We start from the raw sequence: 26,308 nt of genomic DNA, 5'->3' as shown, positions 1-26,308 counted from the left end.
AGTAGCTTGCTGCCATTTTGGTGACTGCTTTTGCATCAGCAATGCGAAAGCTGTTAGTACCTCTAACAAGCAAGCTTCCCTCAGTCTGTGAGTGGTTTTGTCAGTGGCTTGTACAGGTGGGCATCCCTGTAAATTGCTACTCGCGGTAACTGCGAACCAGTGGACCAGTACCGTACCGGTACCAAGGTCACTGACCCGCTCCGTTCCCAACCCGGTACCGCACTGAACCGGGAACACCGGTACCATACCGTGTGTCGTGCTTGTACTGACCCGGTGCTAAAGCCGTGCACCAGCGACCCATCTGGACTGGCCGAGCGCCTGCAGGCCTGCCTGTAAGTTGTCCAGAACTGCGTGGTCCTCCGATGCTGTAGACCTGAGGTGGCTACATGGCGGGCCTGCAGAGTGAAAAGCAGCAGACGGCTGACGGCACACGTTACTGAGGACACGCGTGCCTGTCTTCGTCTCTCCTGAGTCAGCGCCGGGGTGGCAGCGGTGGGCCGGGTTCAAATAAAAAAATAATTGGGCACTTCAAATTGGGAAGCAAATCAGAAAAATAATTGGCAATTCCAGATTTTTTTAAAAAATACATTGATCACAACTGGCAAAGCACGAGAAAAAGTGGACTGGGAAATGCCAGCAACAACTGTTAAAATGTGCTTTCAGAAGTTGTTAACAAATTAATGTTATAATTATAACATTATAATATTTGAGAATACTACCATTTTTTCGAATTTATGCAGGGACGTCCATAATTACATATTCATCTAAGGTTGAACTGCAAAGAAAAACCGCTGCCGCAAAGCATTCCCCAAAAAAGTCGCTAATAGCATTGCACTTGTTTAGTACATTTCACCCTAGACTTCTGACTCGTTTGCAGCTGGTTTGTGACTATTGCGACAGGCACAACACTTTAGTACATCTACCCGAGTGTATAAAATGATTTCTAAATTGACACTAAACTGTTGGCTTTTTACTTTGTAGCCAAAGCTCGTGTTTATCCTTTGACAGGTTTTAGCAAAAGCTACTTAACAAACAATGCCCTCTTTATGTAGTCTGCAAAAAATGTCAACACAGATTTATTTTAACTGACATAATGATATTGACATAATAAATAAATATGTTTTCTTTGCTGCAACTATACCTACTGTCTTTTTTTTTCTTCTTCTAAGAGTTCAACTAATTTGCCTGTTTATAAAATACCACAGCTTGTTATCATCTTTATTTGTTAATAACTTATGACAAAGGCCTTACCCACTAATAACATGTGTGAACTAGTAAGAATGTTAGAGGTGGCACCACTGCTTTGATAGCAAGTACTGCAGTCACACATTAATGTTAGTTATCAGCACCTTAAATTAAGACCTCTTATTTCGACATGATTTTTACTGCCTTCAGAAATCTTGATGATATGTGGGAAATTAGCATTATTTTATGGCTTCGGCTCTTGTTAGTGGAATGGTTTGTGAGTTACGGAACATTAGCATAAGCAGAATGAGAATGATATGCTTCCAGACATCACTGAAACATGATGTTCATCCTGTGTAGGTCACACACAAGCTGCACACTTCTCTTTTCTCTTACTTATCAGCCCATTTACTTTACTTTCATGGTATACCGTTGATTACAGTAGATTCTGTAGCTGTAGAAATAAAATATAAGAGTAACTTATCTTTGAGACACATCACACACCAGATCCACACTGATATATGTAAAGGTATAGCCAGGCTGTAACAATATGCAATATATTTAAATTAATTTAGAAAATTAAATAAATATATTAGGAATATGATGGCTATCAACTTATGATGGCCACCATGCATGTCCATTCTGATAAGAGTGTACACAATTATTTATTTCCCCAAGCAAACTGTAAAAACTAGATGTAAATAATATACAGTATACTAATCTAATTGAAACATTAAAATATATGACAGTCAGTTTAGGGAAGGAACCATGTAAACATGGAAAATCACAAACTAACAATGAGAATGGGGCCAGCTGTAGTTGCTGTATTAGGCACCCAATCATGTATAGTGATGCTACTATAGTGTAAATCTCTTTAAATATTAATGAATTGCAAGCTGGCTTTGCTGCAGTGAATTATGCTAATATAATCATTCTAGAGTTGGACCCTTTAAGAGTAGATCATTTTTTTACTTCCAAAATACAAAATCCATATTAGTTCGTTCATGCTCTACTCTGAGAGTCAAACCCTATACCTAATCCAGTAGTGACCTAGTTGTTAAAAATTATTTCGAAAATTGCTTTTTAACTTTTTTTTTTGTCATTGTTAATTAAACTTTAAGCTGATTAGTGTGGTATGGTACATACAGCTAAAACAACAAGTCTTACTCGAGCATAATGATGATTGATATGCTTTATTTTAGGGTTATAGGATGGCAAATGTCTGTGTATAGGGACGTATCTGCATGATTATATGTAAAATGGAAGTCTACCAATATACTGTACCTGGTCCTATAACTCCATTGTATACTGATGTACTAATATGTAAATTAATAAATCCAACTGGAAGTGTTTCTAACCATAACAAACTTTAATTCAGCCTATTGGGGTAGTTTAAAAATTGCCTTGTTTAGGTTTTGCGATTTTATGTTTTCACAAAGATTCTGTTAAGTGGCTAAGCAAATTGAATTCACCACAGGAGCCCTACCTGATTTTTTTCCCCAATTAATCCTAACCTGAGCTGCTATACTCCCTGGTCACTTAATTAGGACCACAAACTAAACTGGGTCCTTTGATTCCCTTGGAGGGATGAATAACATATCATATATACATAAACATTGTTGCTGATTAAGTCCTTTTGCTCAATGTTGAATGTCTACCCTGACTGACAGGGAACCTGAAGAAATATAATACTCCCATCAACTTCACTTTTATTGTGATTGAGACGCAAGAGACACTTCACTCATCTTCCTAGGCCAGCCAAAGCCCTTGATCCCAATCCATTTAAACATATGTGGGAATAATGTTACATTCATGTCCCAATCTTCTGCCCACAAACCTGCAAGACATCTTGTGGGGTCTTCACCACACTGACTGCAGGTTTAAAGCCAGGGTTATTTTATCAGAATGCAGTGTATTTTTGTCTGTAACCAATTAAACAGTGGTGCATTCAATTGTGTTGCTTCTACCATAATTAGTGGGCACTCTTGTTTATTTACTGGTAAATGATTAATTAGAGACTGTGATTAGTTTATTTTTTCTGTTTACCTTCTACTTCTAGTAAATGCACACTCATTACTCATTATATTTTTTTATTGAGCTTGACTCACAAGGTTTTGCTTGTTGTCCCATAGTGTAATCTGTGTTGGTGGAGATGGTTTTGCCAATGAGGTGGCTTATGGTTTACTTCTTCGAGCCCAGATGGATGCTGGGAGAGATACAGACTCCATCTTCACGCCTGTCAGAGCACCACTTCCTCTCGGCATAATACCAGCAGGTGAGTGAAGGGATGCTGACTCATTTGGTTCTGCATCTGTCCTTAATCCCTCCTAACCCCTTAAAACACAAGGCACTTTTCTCCTTTTTTGTAGGTGCAGGTGGGGGGGTATGGTGAAATTAGTCCATATTTATAGTTATAAAGCATTTTTGTATGCAGCATTCATTTAACAACATTTAATGAATAATATAAGTTTAGTCCTTCATCAACTTTTATACTGCATGATGTTTTATTCAAACTGGATCATAACAAGTAAAGGTTATTGAAAAATATAATAAATCATGATATAAATGACATAATTGACACTGTTGTCAATGGAAAACAGGTTGCTTCTATAATAGACAATACATATTTCATATTTAGACTTTATTTATAAAAACAATTAAGCTGCAGAGCATTTCACATGCAAATTCATTTGAATATAAAGCTGTACATGCCTGTTCATAAGCCAAAAGAATCATGTGTCAGGATATGAAAGCAACAACTACATTCTGGGCCAACAGTTTGACCTTCACTTGTCATCTGAGTTGCTGTAAATGGAGTGTTGTTGTTATGAGAGATGGAAACTCTCCAACACTGCACTCCATGCAGATTGGACATGCTTAGGTCACTGTTTCTCTTCATTAGCACTGGCTCCCCAGGGATTATTGGTAAACAGTTGTTCGTCATAAACAAGAAAGATGGGTGCACCCAAAGGAATATGTTTATAATACTGCCATTAGGTCAAACTGCATGGCTGCATTTGACAGGTAACATTTTTCTTCCTTTGATAACATTTTTTTTTATTTGTATAAAGTCCATTATTTATTAATTGTATTTATTTATTTATTTAATGTATGTATTCATATTCCGTTGACAATGGCATAGTACTATCAGAACAATAACTGTACCAAACCAAACTGTGCTGTATATTTATTATTTTCACAGTAAAAATGACATGATAAAATTGTGTGGGATTTTTGCCTTTTTTGAAGAAGAATATAATATGGAAACTGTTATTAAAATGTAGAGAATATAATCAACACACTTTTATGTCATGTGGATAACAGAAGCTGTTTCAAATTAAATGTTCTTTTTACATGTATAATTCTGTCATTTATAAAAAAATCATGGCTTCCAATTAATTTGCAAGGGCTAAACTCTTTCCAGGGGACAATTCATTTCTTTCATATTTCAGGCAAAGAACCAAAATGTTGGTGCAGTTTTCAGGAGAGTTTTAGATATGCTTGACTAGCAAGTCATTGCATCACATTTATCTGCTTGAATGTGGGAGACATTAACAGCCTTATGAATATTCATGTGGTCTGGTTAATTAAGTTAATTGTTCTGCAGAAGTGCTTGCACTTCAAAGGACATATATACTGTGTGTATATATATATATATATATATATATATATATATATATATATATATATATTACAATTTCTGCATGATACCTTCATCAGTCATGCTTTACAGAACTGCTAATACTTTTGTTCTCACTCTAGTGCTGTTGGCACAGTTTAAAAATAGGGTGGCATTCAAGAAAATGAATAGAGACGATTAGATTATCACTGTCTTGAAGATCTAACCTAAAAGACCTATCCTTGGTGCATGCTAGCAAAGCAATAGAAATGGGCATGTCAACATTTTAAGAGACTGAAAGGAAGACATTTTTCTTTAGTTCTATACATGTCAGACTGATATATTCTTATACTTCCATAACATCTGGAATGTGTCATTCATATGGAAGTATAATAATAATAATAATAATAATAATAATAATAATAATAATAATAATAATAATAATACATTTATTTAATTAGAGCACTATTATTATTAACAAAAATGAAAATGGCTTTGGTTGTGGATTATAACAACATATTTTTTAGTCTGTCTGTTTGTTCTTCAGTGTCTACTAATTAAAGTGAGAAAACATGTTGATATACATGTAATAATGTGTCTGTGTCTGTGTGTGTGTGTGTGTGTGTGTATATATATATATATTTTATTTATTTTTTCTTCATGGTGGGTATGTAGGCATCTAAAGCAGCAAGGCATCAGAATTAGATATCTATCTCCACCATTACCCAAGCTGTTCAGTCTCTGTAGCCAAATGTCTTGTATGTAAAGGTAGAGTTTAATGTTCAGTTTCAAACATTTATGTGGCATATGGAAATTCCCAGAGAAGCAGCCAACTGACAATTATCCGTAATCCACAGAGCTGTTTAATTTGGGCACAGAGTGTCTACAACCTGTAAGGTCATGTCAACTGTAAACCCTTCCCCGTTTCTGTGAAATTGGGGCTGTCAAGGAAATGGCCACCTGTATTGGCTTTATTTATTGACTACTCTAGTTCAGATTCCTAATTCAGGTTTTAACATGTTTTTGGAATCCAAAAATAGCTAATATAAAGCCATCATGTGACAAGTAAAGCATATCAAAATAATCTTACAAAATTAGCTTCTAAGTCTGACTTGAATTAGTAGCATCACAAGCATATTTAGGTTGGATACTGGGATTCTTACTGATCTTTGGTATGTATTAGAGGATATGATTTTGGACTATAGTGTATCAAGGCCACACAAAGGTATATATTTAATATACTTAACAGAGCAAAACAGTGCAGTATACTTATTCACTAGGGTCTGGTTCCTATTTTAATAATACAGTACGGTATGTAATAGATGAATGCAGCCAGTAGGTGTCAGAAACTGTGCCGTATTTCTGACTCAATGTATAACATATAGGCTGTACCTTGGGCTGAAGTGTAGTGATTCTTACATGTTTTCTTTTTCTCGTTGCAGGATCTACTGATATTGTGGCATGTTCTGTTCAAGGAATCAGACACCCTGTAACTGCAGCAATGCACATCATTATGGGTATATATCTACATACAAGTAAATTAGATTGTTGTTGTAAAAACATATACGGTGCGACTTTACTCATACATTGGTAGGAATTCAGGACTGCATTGAAAACATAAATTTTACAGAATGTTGTTAGTAAAGCTATAGGCTAGTAAAGAAAAATGAACTTATGAATATTTAAAGTTTTTATATTGTACATGCATATATTTCAGCAGGTATGAATATCAATTACAGAAATGTTTTCTGAACGTAGAAAGATTCATATAGCTTTTGTTGGGTACAATCTGCCGCATAATTAAAGCCATCGCTTTATTGTAAAAGCTTTTTTGTTGTTTTTGATGACTGGATATAGTAACAAGCCCCTGGGAACTAAGCTATTACACATTGATAATCCCCAGGGGAACATGTGTCAGATGTGCATATCTGCACTACGGTTTCTACATTTATTAATTTATTTGTTATAATAATCGTCTTTTAATTTGCCTACTGCACGTAATATACAACTGTGTTTCCATTCCAAAGAAAAGACCAGACAGCTGTACAAATAAATCACAGTATACTGTTTATATTACTTATTTTTCATGAACAACACATTCTACATACTGTAGTAAGTTTCTGATATTCCTGCCTTGTGCAGTTTTCATGTCTATATATTTAGCATAAACATCAACATGACTCTCGGCTGTGTCCTGAGGAACCAGCATACAAACTTTAACTTTGATATTCATATTCTAATCATCTTCAGCAGGTGCTACACAACCCACAGTGGTTCAATTGGGCTTTTTGTATCATCTTCATATCCTCAAAGATGAGGATATAAGCTAGAGAACCAGCTGAAAACATTCATAGTTGAAATGTTTCTTTTAGTTATACTACATACCTTACAATTGATTATGCTATCTAGAGAACCAGAATCTAGTTTTGCATGATACTGATAGCTTTAATTTGGGATTTACAGCTGTTTATGTCACAGACATCAAAATGGGTTTTCTGTTGGATAAGAGGAATGCTTTGTCTGCTTCATGTGCAAGAATTTCAGGTCACATTTAAGTCTGTCACTTTCATGATATGAGTCCATGGTTAGCACTTGGAAAGATTCACCTGTAAGAATGGAGCATCAGGGTAGGCTGTATGGCACAGTTTGAGGACAGTTGGTTGACCAGTAAGTCAATTATAGTATTTCATCACTTTAGGATCTGGTCAAGCCAATGTCCATGCACCAAAGGCCCTCAGCTTTCTATTTTAAATGTATTGAGATTGTTAACCTGGATAGAACTGTAAAGATGTCCCATTTCATTTACAAAGTTTTCCTTGGTTACAAAGTTGTTGGGGATAAGTTAAAAAAAATGACTTTCTTGCAGAGGATTCATAAAAAGAAGAAAAGATAAAGAAATATATTTTCATATGAAAGGATTTATTCTTGTCATCATATTGGCTCTTAGAAACCAAAACCTGACAGTAGTAGGGTTGGAATGTTAATTTAAGGGGACCAATTGAGGACCCTTTTCATTTTAATTAAGGAAACTTTATGTGTGTAAAAACCACCAACTGCCGTAATTTCCAGTATATTATGGATAAGTGCTGTGAGCCACATGAGACAAAAGAAGGTCAGGAATCTGCATTTGCAATGAGTACAGATCATAATTGCTGAAGTAAAATGGCAGAATGCTGAAATGCACTTGTAACAAAAGGAGAGTTCACAATGTCAGTATTCTATAATCTGTAAATTAGTAATATTGGCATTTTTGCTTTTTGTTCCATCAGACTTCCGTAGAGCACTTATAAAACTACCAGTAACACATCCATGCACAAAAATCTGAAGTAACAACGTGTGCTCAGTTGAAGTCTACAGTAATTTTATTGTGTTGCTGCAATTTAAAAATACATCAGTTTTGAGTCAATAAAATCGTGTTTAGACTTTAATTCCTTATACAGAAATATGTATACATAAATGGGTTTTCACTTTTTCTTTGCTTTACTTTACCTTCTGTGTGCCGCCTTGTTATTTTTCTCTAACTGTTCCTAATAAAGTCTATGTGCAGTAAATCACAATAAATGTGCCCTTTCTTTTAATCTACAGGCCATTATCAGTCAGTGGATGTTTGTACATTTAGTACTCACAGCAGGCTGCTTCGTTTTGGCTTCTCAGCTATGTTTGGCTTTGGTGGGAGGACTCTGGCCTTGGCAGAAAAGCATCGCTGGATGCCTTCCAGCCAGCGGAGGGAATTTGCAGTAATCAAAACACTGACAAATCTAAAGTAAGCAGGGTTGTATCATCCACAAGGTCTGCCACTCTCTTTTTTTGGAAACAGAATGACACAGATGGAAATCTCCTCTGTATCTTAAAATCTGTCTGTTCCTTCTGGGGGAATTTCACCAGTTTGTTATCAAAGTTGGTATATTTACTGAAGATTTATCACAGATAGATCTACTGAGACCAGCATTTTTTAATAAATGTATTAGATATGGTAATTGCCATTTTTTTTTATCCTTTTTTCAGGCCTGAAGAATGTGAGTTATCATTTTTACCTCTGAAAAATCCCAAGCAAGAAGCCCAGAAAACCACTAGGTAGGTGACTCGGGTAACTTTCAAGTCTTGTTTATCTTCATGAAAATCTCATTTGACTTGTAATGATTTAAGAAACTAAAGTAAACAAATACTGATAAATACATTTCCCACTAAAAAACAGGTAAAATATAATAGTTTCTTATTTAACAAAACAGCATAAAATAACAAACAACGTTTAAAATTAAGATACTAGCTGTCCTTTTAGGGTACTATTATTAGTCTTTTTCAGAGAGTTTTTTATATTATCAACTTTAAATTAAAGCACCTACCTTTTATTAGCGTGTTTGAATGTATTGTTAATATTCGGGATACGATTATTTTCCTGCCATTGTATTTTGTTTTTTTAACCCTTTGTTACATGTACAGTATGTCCATTTCTTTAAAACTGAAGTTAACTTTACACGCCTGTTCCATAACATACATAAAGTATTTGCAACAAAGAGTTGCCCTTCCATTGCATCCACGCGAACCCCACACCAATTCAGTTGAGCTCTCCTGCAGCTACTGTATGTTTGTTATTACTGCCAGATCACTCTCTTTCAAACTACAATAAAAAAGTAATGGTGTGGCTGGTTTCACTGGTATTAACATGGTCCAAAGTATTCCTACTTTTGTTTGTCTGTAGAATGGTAGGTAGAGACAAGGTAAGAACAGAGGGACCCCACAGGTTATGGCAGTTATCACTCATGAGAATAAAACTGTTTATCATAATGTACTGTGTAGTTCAGTAACATTGAAAACAACACATGAAGAGAAAAGATATTTGCAGGTGGTAAAAAAAAAAAACTGTCAAGGATTGCTGCCTTAATTTACTGAAATAATTATTGTTCAAGGAAACGCAGTTTGACTGTCGTACATTAATATACAGTACAGTGCTAGTGTCAAATGCCTTAGCATGTTGTTATGTATATTTCATGCAGTGAAGCTGATTTAAATGACACTGTTTTAATGATTGAAAAGGACTCTTCTTGGCATTTTACATGTTTATAACAATAAAAAAGACTCAAATGTACCATCAGGGATATTGTTTTTCATTAGCTTGATACAGGAACGCAAAGGTATGTATTTCAATGATCAGCAACTATTTATACCAATAAAAAGAGCCCTGTGTATTTGATCCCTTTATGCTTATTGTAATGTTTTGAACAACACAAATTACCTTTCAGAAGTAAGCTGAAAAGGGACAGCAGTAACCATTTTGGTAAGTATAAAAACTTAAATACATAACTTCGTACTTAGCTAAACTTTAACTCAATTTGAATGATCACTAAAGGTTTGTTCTTATGTTGTTCTGTGTAGATAATGAAGACCAATGGCAAAGCATCCAGGGTCTATTTCTGAACATCAGCATTATGGCCATTCCGTGTCTCTGTTCTATGGCACCTAGGGGACTGGCACCCGATACCAGGTCAGTGTGGGTTTAGGAGAATTAGTTTTAAAGTCGATAAATGGACTTATTTCTCAGAAATCCTTTCGCCTTGGGCAGTCTGGCCCTCTTGGGGATATGGTCTAGTTGACTCTGTAATAGCAGGGATTGTAATTGGTTGTTGGATCAGTCTGCTGAGGTCAAGGTGTCTAACTGGAATAATCAGTGGTTAATTACTCTGATTAAATTTGGTGGTAAGTCAGATTTAAGAACAGAGCATCTGTCCCTGGTCCTCAAGGGTGTCCATTAGCATTGATTCCTCATTGTAAATATACACACATCATACCAGTCCCTGTACTACAGTGATATCTAAATATATTAAGACTTCCCTGGAGTGAAAACAGAACCAGTTAGATGTATATATTATTTCTTAAAAAAATCAGTGAAAACATGATCTACTGTGAGAAATTTGACTTGATTTATCCAGAACCTCCCCCCATGCTGTGATCACCCCTAATTGCTACCTGGGATCTCACTCAGTCTTCTCTACAGCACTTGTGTTGTGAACTGAAATGAAACCTAATACTCGTGTGCTCTTATTTTTCAGGTTGGATAATGGGAGTATGTCTCTCATCGCAGTGAGAAACACTTCTAGGGCAGACTTCATTAAACACCTGAAAAGATACGGCAGTTTAAAGAATCAAGTAAGGGAGGTTATTCCAAGGTGGAACACGACCTAGTGAACTAGTTTCCCAGTAAAGGAAATCCTGTAGACATTCTGTAATAGAGTTAACATCATCCCCCTCTTAAGAAGAATTAAAGTCTCAGAACAAATGAGTCACTGTTTGTCGGATTTCAGTAAAACACTTTTTAGACTAATGCAGATTAGCCCATTTTAGTCTGTCTTGTTTCTTCAGTGTCTACTAATTAAAGTGTGTAAACATATTTTGATATATATGTAATAATGTGTGTATTTATTAAGACATCTTACACACAAAAAATGTAGAACAATTGTATTTGGCATAGCTGTTTTCACATTAAAGAAAACAGTTTTTTAAATATTTGTGACTCCACTTTTAACCACTAAAGAAAATGTGATTTAATCAGTAACAATATAATTTTGTGGTAAAACATACAAAAAGCAATTGATCCAGTGTACTGGACAATCAATTAAGTGGTCGAGACGGTGTAATTATTTTTCCATAATAAGATTTAAATGTGTTGAACGTAAGACATGCTTTAATTATTTTGATGATAATCATCTAATTATACAGTATGTTTCTTTAAAAAAACAAAAATTTGATCATTTAGATTTAATAGCTCGGAGAATGACAATTTGAAGTAAATAGCTTTGAGAATCTAGCCAATTTTTTAACATTATTTTGGATTAAATAACTGAAAAAGAAGGGCTAATTTTAGGCTTGACCAATTTTTATCAGATTTGCTGTTTTGATTTTGCAGTATGCAACATATAGTAAAGGCATTATCCAAAATTAAGTCAGACTGACCCAATGACTTTAGGACTCAAATATAAAAGTATATTTTGTGATGTAAATGTAAATGATTAAAACACAAACACACACACATACGCGCACACACACACATATATATAAAATACAACACGCTTGAATTGTGATTCAAGTTCATAATTATAAGTTATATGGTGCTTGTCTTATAATTTTTGGTATTACTTTCCAATTTTGTAGAGCTGATAGGCTAAAAGTACCCTTGAGATATACTTTGAAGTTAATAAGCCAACACTGGGTATTCAGTATCACATAAATGATACTGAATTTTATGTAACTGACTTTGAGAAGTCATTTTTCTAATTATTATTATTACTGCTGTTACCCCACAGTTCAGCTTTCCATTTGTTGAGACTTACACGGTACAGGAAGTAAAACTTAAACCACGAAGTGGATGGGCTGATGATTCGTCTGAAGAAAATGTGGAGTTTGATACAAAACGCACACCCATGATTTCCAGTGAAAAAAACTACCCTTGGAACATTGATGGAGATCTAATGGAGGCATCATCAGAAGTCTATATAAGGTAGAAAAAAAGAAAAATAAGCCCATTTAACATTAAATACCAGTTACTATCAACTTTTTCTTATGTCCAGTATTTTCGGTATTACAATCCATTATATTTTTTATTATATTCCCCCCTGGTTTAGACCTGCTGTAACGTAGGTAATAATGACTTGTTTTCTACTCATTATGAGTGTTTCAGTCTTGCTTTAGAGTCACATTGCTTTGGTACTACTGTACACTACATTGCGAATTGTATATTGCTTGGAAATTTAAAGCTTACATGAGTTTAAAAAAACAATACCACAGGTTGAATTTCAGTCACAAACTTGATTCTAACATGACATTCAGATCAGCCATTATATCTTTATATCATTAAAATTGACCTCTTGGGCTTAACTTCTAGTGCTTGACTGCACTACAACGGTTGTACCTACAAACAACAACAACATCCCATATTGATAGTTAAGGTATTTGGAATTTTTGCAACACATGTTCCATCCAACCAATACACTATCTAATCCTTTTTTTTTTAACGTGGGTATGTTAGGTTTATTTAATCAACAATTGCATTTGAAATGTTACTAAGAAAATCTCCTTTTGCCTGATGTAAAACACATGTTTGTCTTTCTCTTTTGACAGAGTGCACCCACGGCTCATCACTTTGTTTGGGGTGACTACAGAAGAGTCTGATGATTCCACAGTGAAATGCAGCTGTATATAAAAAGCCATCATAGATACAACTTAGAATGTATGTTATGTAATCCCTAAAATAATACCTCATCTACTAAATGCACATGATTGACAATTATATATATATATATATATATATATATATATATATATATATATACACACACACACACACAAATAATTATATAAAGGTATTGGACAAAAAAATGGAAACACCTGGGTAAATGAGGAACACCAAGTGTATTGAAAGCAAGGGCTTCCACACAGGTGTGGCTCATGCGTTAATTAAACTAATAACATCCCAGCATGCTTAAGGTCACGTATAAAAATGCTGGACAGGCCTGGTTGCCTATAATTATGGCTAGCATGGCTGCAAGAGGAGACCTCAGTGACTTTGAAAGAGGGGTGATTGTTGAGGCGCGTTTGGCAGGAGCTTCAGTGACCAAGACAGCTCAACTTGCCGATGTTTCACGAGTAACGGTGTCTAAGGTGATTTCGGCATGGAACTCCGAGGGAAAGACATCATCAGCAAAGGGCAACAGTGGGCGGAAGCACATGCTCCAGGATCGTGATATCCGTGCATTAATTTGAAGTGCAAGGCAAAACAGGCGAGCAACTGCAGATCAATTGACTGCAAATTTCAACCTGGGGCGCGAGCGGCCAGTTTCATTAAAAACGGTCCGCCGAGAACTCCACAGAGAAGGATACCATAGTGGCCCAACGCCCTACCAAGTGACTTTACATTGGTGTTTCCATTTTTTTGTCCACTACATGTATGTATATGTATATATATATATATATATATATATATATTAGAGGTTGGCACGGGTAGAAAATCCAGAACCGAGTACCTGCCGTGAAAAATACCTGGGTACCCGGTTCTTTTTCAGGGTAGTGATTAAAAAAAAACAACAAAAAAAAACACATACATTAATGTTTTAAGTGCATCATACATATTTAAATACTATATAGTACACATACATTTAGTCCCTTTGGATGTGTAGACTTGTGTAGCCTTTTTAAGTACTGGAAACACCGAAATAATAATAATAATAATAATAATAATAATAATAATAATAATAATAAAACGTCTCAGTTTGAATAGAGTTATTAATGTTAAATGCACTCACTGCATGCTCTGTGATTCTTTGCAACATCTACTACCATATTCCACTGTTGTTTTAAAACATGGCCTCCAAAGGAGGAAGCACAAATATATATATTTTTTATTTAACCCAAAACAAAATTGGTAAACGTTTCGTAAGTGTGAATAATGTTTTTACTGATTTAATTTTGTACCTACGCATTTTGGAGTGCATGCTTTTTCTTGTTAATCTACTTCATTAACACAGCTCACAATACTGTATGTATTTGTTTATATATATTTTTTTTAATAAAGGCTATTTGATCTTTTTGGGAAGAAACTATATCTGCGCAATCACTGCAGATAAAGCATTCCGGGGCCATAGCCAGCCATGAACAATCACGAAGCCCTTGTATAGTAAGTTACAGTTTTTATCCCGAGCAAGCCCCCAACCCCCTACCAAAAATAAAGTAATAATATTCACAATTAAACTTTTAGAATTGTTCAAATTTGCATAAACTGGGTCCCTTAAGCTGCAGTTAACAAGCCACTCCCACTAGCGATTTAGCATTGGAATAAGCAGCTGGGTTCATTAAACTGCGGGCTACCGACATATATTATTCCTTATTATTAGGCTGATATCTACTTCTTTAATCAACATTATTACAGTACTTTGCCTCACCTTGTAAAAAAAAAAGTAAATAATCCTTGGTTGTATCGAAGCCATTTGAACGTTTAACTAGCTATGGTGGTATGAACTGAGTAGTAAGGTGTCGTCTGCAATGCCAGTAAACATTTTTGAAGCACACAGCAGTGGTATAGATATAAGCAGGACTTGGGAATTAATGTATGCACACGAGGGATGAAATGGATTTTATTTTGCGGTAAAACAATGTGTAAAAGAGCCTAATAAATCATTATTAGTATGATTTTATCCGAGGCCCGTGCCTCATAGGTGACTAAGGGGTTGGTATTGAAGCTGTGCCGACTATTCTTCTCAGGATCAAAAATGGGAAAGAAAACAACATAACATCCTGTTGGGTTTATGTCAGTGATAACATAAACCCAACAGGATGTTATGTTGTTTTCTTTCCCATTTTTGATCCTGAGAAGAATAGTCGGCACAGTTGTTATTATTGAGGTGTACTTGCCACTCGCTGTGTGTTATTGTTTTCTGTAAAACCTTGATATCCTGTCAGTTAAGAAAAGGCTTACTACAAAGCTTGTTTTATTACGTTGTCTTTTGTTACGCTGGCCATAATTTATTTTCAAATTAATAATCGAACCCGGGTAGTAAAAAGAAACCTGGTTCGGGTAGGGTAATTTAAGACCCAACGGGTACCTGGGTTTTTGGGTACCCGTGCAGATCTCTAATTATATATATATATATATATATATATATATATATATATATATATATATATATATATATATATATATATATATAGACTTGAAAAAGATGTAGAGCTCTTAACTTATTGTCTATAGAATATAACAAAAATACAAAGCACTTTAATAAAGAAAATCACAGAACATTACATTATCAGTGTATATAAACACATACCAATGTATTGTAATAATTCATGTTTTTTTATATAAATGCATTTTTACATTACACAAGCAACAGTATCAATATTTTACACTTATTTAAACTGATGAAGTACACCATTGCAAGCCTTGATAATACTCTGTTTTTTTTATTGCCAAACACCATTTGAGCACCACTATAAACTCTGCAGACAGCCTGATTTCCTGAATAACACAAAGGTAGCTGTTTTACACAGGCCTATATGTATTTAATACATTTAAGTAATTTTTTTGGTGTGTGTTATTCTTTCATAATTCATATAAAGAAACGTGTACACGTGAGGGGGTTATTTTCAAAATGTGCTGCATGGATTTTCAGTAAGTGGTATGAAATGTTACGATTTTCATTATAAAAGTATAAAAAGTGCTTTGAGTTGTGTTTCAACATGTTTGTCTGGTGTTGCTCAGTATGTTGAATATGTATATAAGCACACTGTGGATTTTTTTTTTTTTTTTTAGGTCCCAGAATTTTATTGTAAGAGTTTTACTTAAGATAAGTTACCAAGCAATGCAAACACTGTGTAGCAAGAGGTAAGGGAGTTTGTAATTAATTAATTCATTATCTGGCTTCTGAGTTAGAGTCCCGTATTCATTAAGACACAATTCACACATTTGATTAAGTGCCAGCATTCAGTCAAACTATTCAAATTGTGTGGTTAATATTTAACACGGCAGTAAATCCAACACAACTGAAAAGAAAGGAGAGCATCTCTGACAGCACGAGCCTCCTCAAATTGAAAAACAATTTGGTGAAGAGCAGTAAAGCACATTATTAACCAAGCAGGCACAGGGTATTTTGCTTTATTACAGCAGCTTAGATTCACTCGTGTGGCAGTTATTTTCAGAATACGTCATGAGTAATCTTCAAAAACAGCACGAGTACTTTACGCATAGTTAATTTATATATCAACCCCCACCTTTCCCATTCATTTGCATGACGTCGGGTGAAAAGCCTGGTTTACTAGAGTAAAATAAACTGAGTGAATGGAAACCCAAAAAAGCATTTTACACAAGACATTTTTCTTGTGTAAATGTCTCGAGTTAAAAAAACTCACGATTGTAAACTAATAAAATGAGATGTCTGTGGCCACAATAGATGGAGTATCTTTGCAGATGTGAACATGTATAATTGTGGTTCAGAGAGGCACTCAGTGAATACATTCCAGCTTATCAGAGTTAAAAGATAAAGTGCATTTCATTTGACAATGTATTCAAAAAATGTTTCATAAAATCAGTGTAATTTCAAAACAAGGCGATATTAAAAGTGAGTTCATTCTTTCAATTGTATCACCTTTGAAAGAACTCTGCTGACAAAATACTGTACTTGACAGTAACATGTAACACTGTCTCTTTGATAGAAACCAGTTCTCCTTTAGCTTTGAAATACATATGCTTGTTTGAAGTATTAATGCTGCTTTAAAAAATACTGTTTGGTTTGAAAAAACATTCTATAACAATATTTTGTTTGTTCTTCCTTGAGTTTGTACAAGTCTTTTTTCTTATTTTTAAATATCCTGATGTTCTCTACCATTGGTGGTTCTGTTGTCAATAGACATCTTTAGTCTTATTTACGTAGTCACTGCTTTTTCGACGGTCCTGTTCTTTCGTTTGAAAAGTTCTTTTAAAAAAGCCAACCTGTGAATAAAAAACATTTGAGGATTAAACAAGTTATGCAGTTTTTAAATATTTCATGCTACTTTTTATCTTTACAGGCTCTATGTCTTTACCTCTGTGCTCAGTAGACATGGGTGGTCATATCTAGAAAGAATTTACCACCATGCTAAGTATGCACCATTATTTAAAAAAAAATAATAATAATAATAAAAGAAAAAAGGTTACAGAACTAGCTAGAAACAACCATGGTGCATATTGGGGCTCTTAAATTAACCTCCTGAATTAATGTTTGAAGCTTATTAGCATTAATGTTTTGTTTTCTTTGTAAAAATAAATAAATAAATAAAGGTGTTTATTTTAACAGTTAAAAGCTGTGATGGAGTAATGTTATGTATAAAACGTTTCCCTTAATGTGTTTTATTAATACAAAACTGCAAATTTCTTTGTGGCACTAATGAGATTCTGTAGAAAACAATTGCCAGTTTTAAACTTTGTTTAAAAATTGAACGAAAATGCATCTATTCATTATATATTAAAAACAGGTATTTTTTATTAAAGGATGCAGATCGGTGTTGGGACCTCTGGGTGCCATAACTGAATTCCCCTTTACAGCTGCGACTATATTCAGTGACAGTAGGCATTTCTTTTGATTTACACAGAAATGGCTACAATCAACAGAGCAGCCTTTTTTTTTTTTTTTTTACTATAGTGTAATTGCCACCATTTTGTTGTGAAAACGACAAAACTGCCACTAAAACAATGGTTGGTTCTTACTCATATTTAACATTAAAAAAAAAATCTTCAAAAAGCTTTGGAAATAACCTGAAATCTAATTTTCAGTGCACGTAACCCTTCAGATTGCTTTTTGTATTTCCCAGAAAAATAGTAAAGCTTAGTCTTTACATAATATGCAAAAAATGTATTTTAAATTATAATAACAAAAACAGGAATTAACAGCTTAATAATAAGATAACACAGGGGAGTAAAAAAAAGAGCCTTAACTCTCTCCTTTTTAAATGAAGTTACTTATAAACTCTAAGTTTTACACCTACCTTCCAAAGGAAGTATATAAGCAGCAAGAGTATAAAGAGCCCCACAAAGAGACTGACTACAACAATGGATATTTCTACTCTCCTCATTGGCTTCTGATCGTGATGGGCTTCCAAAATAATCTACAAAACATTTACAAGAAATGATATATAAGGGTACAGTTGCCAACAGCTGCCAGCCATTTCCCTTAGAACTTACATAGCATGTTACAATTTTCCTGCTACATGTTTTACCAATGTACTCTAAACAATCTCTGCTGTTCAATAAAATGCAGACTACTGTTCCAGATTTAGCGAAGGCATTGATACAAGTCAGGCAAAACAAGTGGTGATCGTTTCAATCTTACATCAGCAGGGAAGAAACAAAAGTGTTTCCGAGCCTCATTCTGCATATTGATAGAGACCAATAGTTCAGCCAATGGGGTCTGGGATTTAATGATGACTTTGCTAATGGCCAGTGACATTTATCACTGTTACAATCAATCAATATTTATTTTATATAGCGTCTTTCATAGTGGACCACCATCACAAAGTGCTTTACAAAGATAGTGAGGAACAATGCATAATACATTAAATACAGTGAAATACAGGGCATAATACATTAAATAACATTAAAAAAAACAAAAATGCAAATACATTAAATATAGCCATAATACATTAAATAAAAGGCTAGGATGTGAATGTGGATGCGTGTGTCAAGCAGAATCATACAGATAAGATGGAGTAAAAAACCTGAAATAGCCAACAGCTAGTAACAGATATCAAATGTTTTTGTGTGTTCAGACATTTCATATGCAAATCAGTTTCAAAAGGGATAAATTACTTACACTTGCAAACTGGTATTTTTGTAGTTCAATAACATATGTGTCCTGCTTGGGAAATGCTTCAGCTATTGTTTCAATATAAAAAATGGAAGTTCTACCCTTTAAAGAAATAAAATATGATATCAGTATTTATTATAAAAACAATTCAGTACCATCAGACAATAAGCTTCCAGCTCAAAGGCTTCTATCAGACGGTAGATGTCAGCCATAACATCAGCTGTGATTCAAACTAATACAGGTATGTTTGTTTTTTTCATTTTCACTTTCCAGTTCTGTAAGCCTGTCAGTGTGCCCTGTCAATGACACTCTTTCCTGCAGTGTAGGTCATCATAGATTAGAACCTCATTTGCTGCTACTGGTCAAAAAGATGTTCTATAGGCTCAGATTATGCGCCGTGACACAACATATTGTACATGTTTCAACTCAGACATGGTGGATCGCTCGATCCACTAGACTGACTCCTATCAGTTCACTGACAACATCCACATAAATTAAAAACTACCATGACAAGTAAAAAAACTAAGATCCCAAATCCTAACAAGATCTGTCTTGTTAGACTTTTGTCCACTATAATTTTGGTCTGGTGGTGGCAGATGTGGTCTGGTGGTGGCAGATACCCATGACCATATCTTGAATCAGTAGGAAATATTTGTGTACAACATACACAGTATTCCTGAAAACAAAATTTACCAATATTGACTCAGGCCATATAGCCAGTGTTGAGGAGTAACACATTACATGCAACGCATTACTGTAATCTGATTACATTTTTCAGTAAATTACAACTGTAATCGTTCCTTTTTCTGATGAAATGTGGTAATGTATTACATTTTATGTGGAAAAATAACATTGTTACTTATTGTTAAATAAAAAAGGACTACAGCTAATGCATAATGTGGAAATCAGAAAGCCTTAAATCAGCCAAGTAAAGTCTGGGGGCGGTTCCTGCGATAGGACAAGACAGGAACTGCAAAGTAAGTTAATGTAACTAACAATTTTGTTGAAATAACTGTAATAAATTACGTTTTTAAAAGTAATCCCCAACACTGCATATAGCACTATCTACAATCTATTATTACACAATCAAATAAATAACTTACTAGTGCCAAAACTAAAGGGGTTAGCTCCAGCTGTAGCTGAACAGTGGCTTCCTTCCCGGTTTCCATTTCTCCAAAGTCACAAAATATATTTAAACAAGAAGCGTCATCCTTCGTACAGTACTACGGGGAAAAATGAATACATGACAAACTAAACTAGTAACTAACAATATACAGTGATAACAACAATAATAACACTATAAAGAATAATACACACTCAGCTGTATAAAATCAATGTCACGAGAAACCCAAGATACAATTACATTGTTATAATACATGATGACATAAGAGTAGTTAAAAAGTGTCAAGTGGGTCTAACCAAATTCCACAGACTTCTCTGAGGCAATTTCTTATTCATGTTATGTCATTTATTGTTTTTGCCTGCGTTAATTTCCTCCTGTTTTGTTTTTCAGATACAACTTTAAATCAACAGGCAATTGTTGTTTATTTTGGTAGTAACAGAATTCGTTTTAAAAAGCGGACATCAGTCAACTGGACATTTAGTCTTACTAATTACTGGGGGGGAGGGCGTGTGCAATCTTATTATTGGTAAGTAGTATCGTACCTGCTAAATAATAAGAAGACTGTAAAACTCAGGAGTTTATAGGAAACTTATAGTTTACAAGGTATAATAATAATAATTGTTTAATAGGAATGACTCAGGCTGGGAAAAATGATTTTTCTTAGGAGAATCAGTGTATCCATTGATAGTTATACAAGAGAAATTCTATCCCCTGCTGTATGATCGAGTTCAAATGTATTCCAAGTGATTTACAATCCATAATGGAGTAAAAATAAAATAAAAAAAAATGTAGAGCAAAGGTAATAACATCCCTGCAGATGCTCTGTAACACTTGGTGTTTTTAAGTCACTGTTGTAATTGTTTGCAGTTTTGTTTTTTATTTGTGTCTGTGTTCCATAACAATGTCCTACGCATTCAGGTAGTGAATATTTATTTACCAATCGCCTGGTTGTTGTTTTTGAAAAGAAAAACACCAAGTCCTGAATAAGTGATGTATCTGGTATGTCACAGTCTTTTGTATTGTTCGGAAGATAACATTCTCCAAGGGAAGTCTAAAAAAAAAAAATAGAATATAATTATTATAATACAGTATTTTTTATATGAATATTAAACTATAAGCCTAATCCATGGTTAAACAATTGTCATTTAATATCATAATTTATCATATAATTTTCAGAATGTAATCAATATACCTTAATATCCAAAACGTTGAACAGTTTGAATGGGCACGGTGCAATGGAATTAGGAATATTGATCTCCAGTCTAGAGCCAGGGGCCTTGCTAACGCCAATATTAACTACCTGGAAATGAATGAGGAATGACTTAGCTAAGCACGCAGTACATTTTATCGAAAATATATTTATTTATTTAGTTATTCTTTTTTAACAGGTCATACACTGTAAACATATTGGTTCAATATTTTTAAGATTATGATTGGCAAAAAAACATTTACCCTCTTCTCCAAATAGTACAACATAGTATTTTAGAGCATGTAATTAAAAATATACTTTCAATTTTATACTTTCAAAGAAATATGTCTTTGTGTTTCTGATATTGATTTCTGCAGTATCTACTTAACAATGTACATATTAAACAAAATAAAATGATCACATAATTTTTAGTAAAACCACTGAGCCCATAAAACAGGTACTGTACAGTATTTATAATATGTGTCTCGTTAGGGGGGTTTATCCTTTTAACAGTACAAAGCCACAGACCCCAGAACCCACCTCACTGTGCCCCATTTATAGGTCCAATTACACCAAAGCAGTTTCAATAACTAATACTGTTTTTTGTTGATATGACCCTCACCAAGTTACGAGTTACATATTCTAGTAATCACAGTAGCAATCATATAAATGGTTAACAGGGCCAGTATAAAAGGGAAAAGTTCAAACAGAAGATTAACTTACGGTGAAAGTGTAATTAAACTTATGAGTAAAACAATCAGACTCATTCTGCATCTCTTCAAATACAAATGAAGAGGGTGACACAAGCCTGTTTTAAAATCAAAAGGAAAAGAAACAACTTTATGCCTTTTTTTGTATGATGTTGTAACTGATACAATATACACTACTTATATACATTTACTGTATTTCACAATATTAACAGCTGTGAAATGTTCTACCATTTTAAACAATATACATTATTCTGAGTTTTTTTTTTTTTAAATGCGTGAACCACTGTACACAGTACTTCAGTTTTTTCTAAATCAGCTCAAATGAACTGGAGCTGAGTGTCCTATATTTCACGTGCAGTTGCACTTCTGTAAACAAAATGTCCTAAGAATAGTATACACAGCAAAAAGGATAGCAGCAGGAAAATGAAATAGTTAGGGTGCTAAAATGGACACTTTTATGTGTTTGCATTTTTTTTTTATCCAACTGTAACTAATGAAAATCCAACCGCTTTTTTTCTTAGGAAAAAAAGCACATTTCTCCAACAGTGCTTTTATAACTGGTACACTCATATTGCTGTACACCAATGCTTGCAGAAGGGTAGTGGGTCTATTTCATTGCATATAGATAAAAACAGTGACAGTGTCTATCAAGGTTCTGCAAAACTATTTGTAAAAATGAGTTAAACATCAGGGAGGTTTCCTGTTTTACTTATTTAATGGATGACTGTATTTTGATTTGCAACTATTTAGATCAATTGAATAGTCCCTAGTGTGTGTATATTGGTTCAGTCAGGAAACTCATGTGACAGATTATTCATTAAAACATAGACTAGACAACACTACTACATTATACTACATTCATTTTTTCTCCTGAGATAAAATGATAGTTTACCCATGGACATTTAAGTCAACCCCATATCTCAAAGGCAATATTAAAGTTGCAATATTATCATACAGAAGATCTGCTCCTTCTTCACTTTCACTGTGAAGGTAAAAACAGAGAATGTCAAAACATATATTTAACTACAACAGAAACACAAAGCATATATCTCTCAGGCAGGTAATTACATGTCTGCAGGTCTAGTGGTTTAAACAGCATTTTATAAACCTGCACATACAGCAGCAAGAAGGCACCTCATTATTTCCACTCATTATTTAAGCCGTTATCTGCTTTTCTTGTGCTTTAGTTACTCAATATATCATATACTAAATGTGCTTTGTTGCAAAACTTGAGGATGCAGCTCTCTGTGCTCCCAGTTTCACAAAGCTATGAGTATTTATTTTCCAAACAATGTAATTTTTGATGAAACAGTGTTTACCAGGTTGCATTAATTGTGATGTTGAGGTCCTCTGCAACACTGTCTTTGTTCACATCCAGAAGGAAAGTGACATCTGTCTGTGGAGCAAAGAGTTTAACATTTTAGTTCCACAAGACTTGAAGTTTTTGAATACACTTCTACTTGTTTTGGTCAGTCTGGTTTGAGATCCTTGCACAGCATGGAGACAGCTCTTATTAGGGTAGTCAATGATTTACTCATGAATGCTGACTCCGGTTCTGTTTCCATTCTTGTCTTGTTAGACCTTAGCGTTGCTTTTGATACCATTAATCACATGATTCTCTTGAGGAGACTGGAAAAGGTTATAGGAGTAACGGGTTCTGCGCTCAGCTGGTTTAAATCCTACCTAACTGGTAGAGAGCAGTACGTAAAAACTGGCCAATGTTCATAATCAAAATTTACAGTCACATCTGTTGTTCCACAGGGATCTGTTCTGGGGCCGATTTTGTTCTGTATTTACATGCTTCTGTTGGGACAGATTTTTCATAAATATGGCATAAAATTTCACTGTTATGCAGACGACACCCAGGTTTACATGCACACTTCTCCAGACCTGGAGTTATCAATATCTTGTCTTACGCTGTGTCTAAGTGACATCCAGCTTGGATCCAGCTACATTTTTTAAAGTTGAATCCAGACAAGACTGAGGTAATGCTGGACGGCTCCTCACATCAATTAAATAAATGTGGACATTTTAAACTACTTGTAGACGGACTTGAGACCCAGCCTAGCACTAGTCTAAAGAATCTTGGTATTATTTTTGACCAAAACTTGGCTTTTGATGAGCACATTCGTAATATTACTAAAGTTTCTTTTTACCATCTACGTAATATTGTGCATATGCTCCTGTCTTTGTTTTTTCTCGTATAGACTATTGTAATGCTTTGCTTGCTGGTGTCTCAAAAAACTCTCTTAAAAAATTACAATATGTCCAAAAGTCAGCGGCTAGAATTAACTAAAACCAAAGTTAGTGGAGTTCAGAGTAAAATTTAAAATCCTATTGCTGACTTTTAAGGCTCTGCATGGGTTAGCGGCAAGCTATATCTGTGAGCTTCTGGTACCATATACCCGAATGCGCAGTCTTCGATCCTATGATTCCAGTCTACTTAAGGTACCAATAACTAAGCGGCGATCTTTCGGTGACAGAGCCTTTTCATGTCGAGCCCCAAGGCTGTGGAACGACCTCCCGAGTGACTCTGTAACCACTTTTAAATCTAAGTTGAAAACACATTTTTATTCAATGGCTTTTATTGTATGAACAAATTGTTATGATTTATTTATTTATTTATTTTTATTGTTCAGTGCTTTGAGATGCACGTGAAAGGTGCTTTTTAAAATAAAGATTATTATTATTATATTTAGTGTACAGAAGTACATTCTTACAAATTGACCCTAATCCCGATTTGATGTTATGTTGAACAAACCCTTGCTGTATTAGTATTATACATTTTCTTAAATGCATCATTATACTTTAACATTAGATTAACAAAAACAGACCTTGGACAATGAAAATTAATTAGGATGAGTACAGTAATGCATAAGGTTTGTACAATAATTAAAAAATGTAGTCTACCTTTGTCAAAGAGTTCATATATAAATGGCCAACACTACAATCCAACTCTACAACCGACTGATCATCTTCTGCTATATCACAGCTAATGTATTTCTCTTCCTGTAAATAAAAAAAAATATTTACAAACATTACATTTAACAAAAGGGCTTAGTTGGTAACTGCAATGGTAGGAAACAAAAAAGTGCTGTAGCATCATGTTTAATAACAAACATGTATAATAAATGTAAGGTTTAAATAATGCAGTACTGTAAGTGTATAAGACCGGTACTCTTTGTTTTATCTTGAAAAGGTACAGCTCACACACACTAGGTGTGTTTACACTAGCACATATATTCCACAACGAGCGTTGTAAAATTGAAGAAAACACCCAGCATGCACTGCATGCCTACCTGTAACATCATCACTGTGCTGCTTTTGAATCTGAAGAGGAAACACAACAACATTTTCGACACGAACCATCTAAATAAAGTGCAACTTATTCATATATTTGTATAGATATATATATATATCTATATCTATATCTATATCTATACACACTACCGGTCAAAAGTTTTAGAACTCCCCCATTTTTCTAGTTTTTATTGAAATTTAAGCAGTTCAAGTCCAGTGAATAACCTGAAATGGTACAAAGGTAAGCGGTAAACTGCCAGAGGTTAAAAAAAAAAGTTTAGGTTACCAAAAACTGAAAAATAATGTACATTTCAGAGTTATACAAAAAGGCCTTTTTCAGGGAACAAGTAATGGGTTAACAACTTACAGCTGTTCTGCAGCAATGGAAGTAAATTAAGCCTTGAAAGTTGATGCTAACAATTCCTACAGGTGTCCCAACTTTTGTTGATTACTTACAAACCCTCTGTCTGTATAAAAGCAGTGTTGGAACAGACTGTGTTACTACACCCTCTTAAGCATTATTTGGACAGTATTGTACTGCAGGAAGTAGTCTATTGCTCTCATAATGGCGAGAAAAAGGCAATTAACAAAGGAAGACAGACAGACCATTATAACCCTTAAAAGTGTAGGTCTTTCCTTTAGAGAAATTGCAAAGAAAGCCAACGTGTCAGTGAGTACAGTTTCCTACACCATCAAAAGGCACTTGGAAACTGGAGGAAACTCTGACAGGAAGAGGTCTGGCAGACCCAAAGCCACAACAGAATCAGAAGACAAGTTTCTGAGAGCCAACAGCTTGTGTGATAGGCGGCTCACAGGACAACAGCTTCAAGCACAGCTTAACACTGGTCGAAGTAAGCAAGTATC

The 26,308-nt window shown here is 34.5% G+C and overlaps 2 protein-coding genes across 6 annotated transcripts in view; one reads left to right on the top strand and one right to left on the bottom strand.

Moving 5' to 3' along the window:
* The window catches only part of LOC117405841 (ceramide kinase-like protein), a 44,730-nt gene extending 28,358 nt beyond the window's left edge, over window positions 1–16,372 (top strand). Inside the window, exons 5-13 of one of the 2 annotated variants that reach the window (XM_059032206.1) lie at window positions 3,318–3,460; window positions 6,247–6,321; window positions 8,390–8,567; window positions 8,810–8,878; window positions 10,048–10,079; window positions 10,178–10,286; window positions 10,852–10,948; window positions 12,103–12,296; window positions 12,917–16,372. In XM_059032206.1, coding sequence (XP_058888189.1) covers window positions 3,318–3,460; window positions 6,247–6,321; window positions 8,390–8,567; window positions 8,810–8,878; window positions 10,048–10,079; window positions 10,178–10,286; window positions 10,852–10,948; window positions 12,103–12,296; window positions 12,917–12,998 — 979 coding nt within the window. In that variant the 3' untranslated portion in view covers window positions 12,999–16,372. Of the gene's footprint in view, window positions 1–3,317; window positions 3,461–6,246; window positions 6,322–8,389; window positions 8,568–8,809; window positions 8,879–10,044; window positions 10,080–10,177; window positions 10,287–10,851; window positions 10,949–12,102; window positions 12,297–12,916 lie in introns of both variants that reach the window. The other variant, XM_059032205.1, reaches the window with a different exon arrangement.
* The window catches only part of itga4 (integrin alpha 4), a 35,121-nt gene continuing 24,360 nt past the window's right edge, over window positions 15,548–26,308 (bottom strand). Inside the window, exons 19-28 of one of the 4 annotated variants that reach the window (XM_034014173.3) lie at window positions 25,055–25,153; window positions 23,464–23,540; window positions 23,037–23,126; window positions 22,158–22,242; window positions 21,438–21,545; window positions 21,183–21,296; window positions 20,226–20,345; window positions 19,129–19,224; window positions 18,305–18,424; window positions 15,548–17,273 (exon numbers count right to left, since the gene is read on the bottom strand). In XM_034014173.3, coding sequence (XP_033870064.3) covers window positions 17,184–17,273; window positions 18,305–18,424; window positions 19,129–19,224; window positions 20,226–20,345; window positions 21,183–21,296; window positions 21,438–21,545; window positions 22,158–22,242; window positions 23,037–23,126; window positions 23,464–23,540; window positions 25,055–25,153 — 999 coding nt within the window. In that variant the 3' untranslated portion in view covers window positions 15,548–17,183. The remainder of the gene's footprint in view (window positions 17,274–18,304; window positions 18,425–19,128; window positions 19,225–20,225; window positions 20,346–21,182; window positions 21,297–21,437; window positions 21,546–22,157; window positions 22,243–23,036; window positions 23,127–23,463; window positions 23,541–25,054; window positions 25,154–26,308) is intronic. The other 3 variants (XM_034014180.3, XM_059032203.1, XM_059032204.1) reach the window with 3 other exon arrangements.

The sequence above is a fragment of the Acipenser ruthenus genome, chromosome 10 (assembly GCF_902713425.1).
Source record: "Acipenser ruthenus chromosome 10, fAciRut3.2 maternal haplotype, whole genome shotgun sequence".
NCBI classification, from domain to species: Eukaryota; Metazoa; Chordata; class Actinopteri; order Acipenseriformes; family Acipenseridae; genus Acipenser; species Acipenser ruthenus.
Note: the sequence above shows the minus strand (reverse complement) of the source record. Positions and strands in the feature narration are given on the sequence as shown.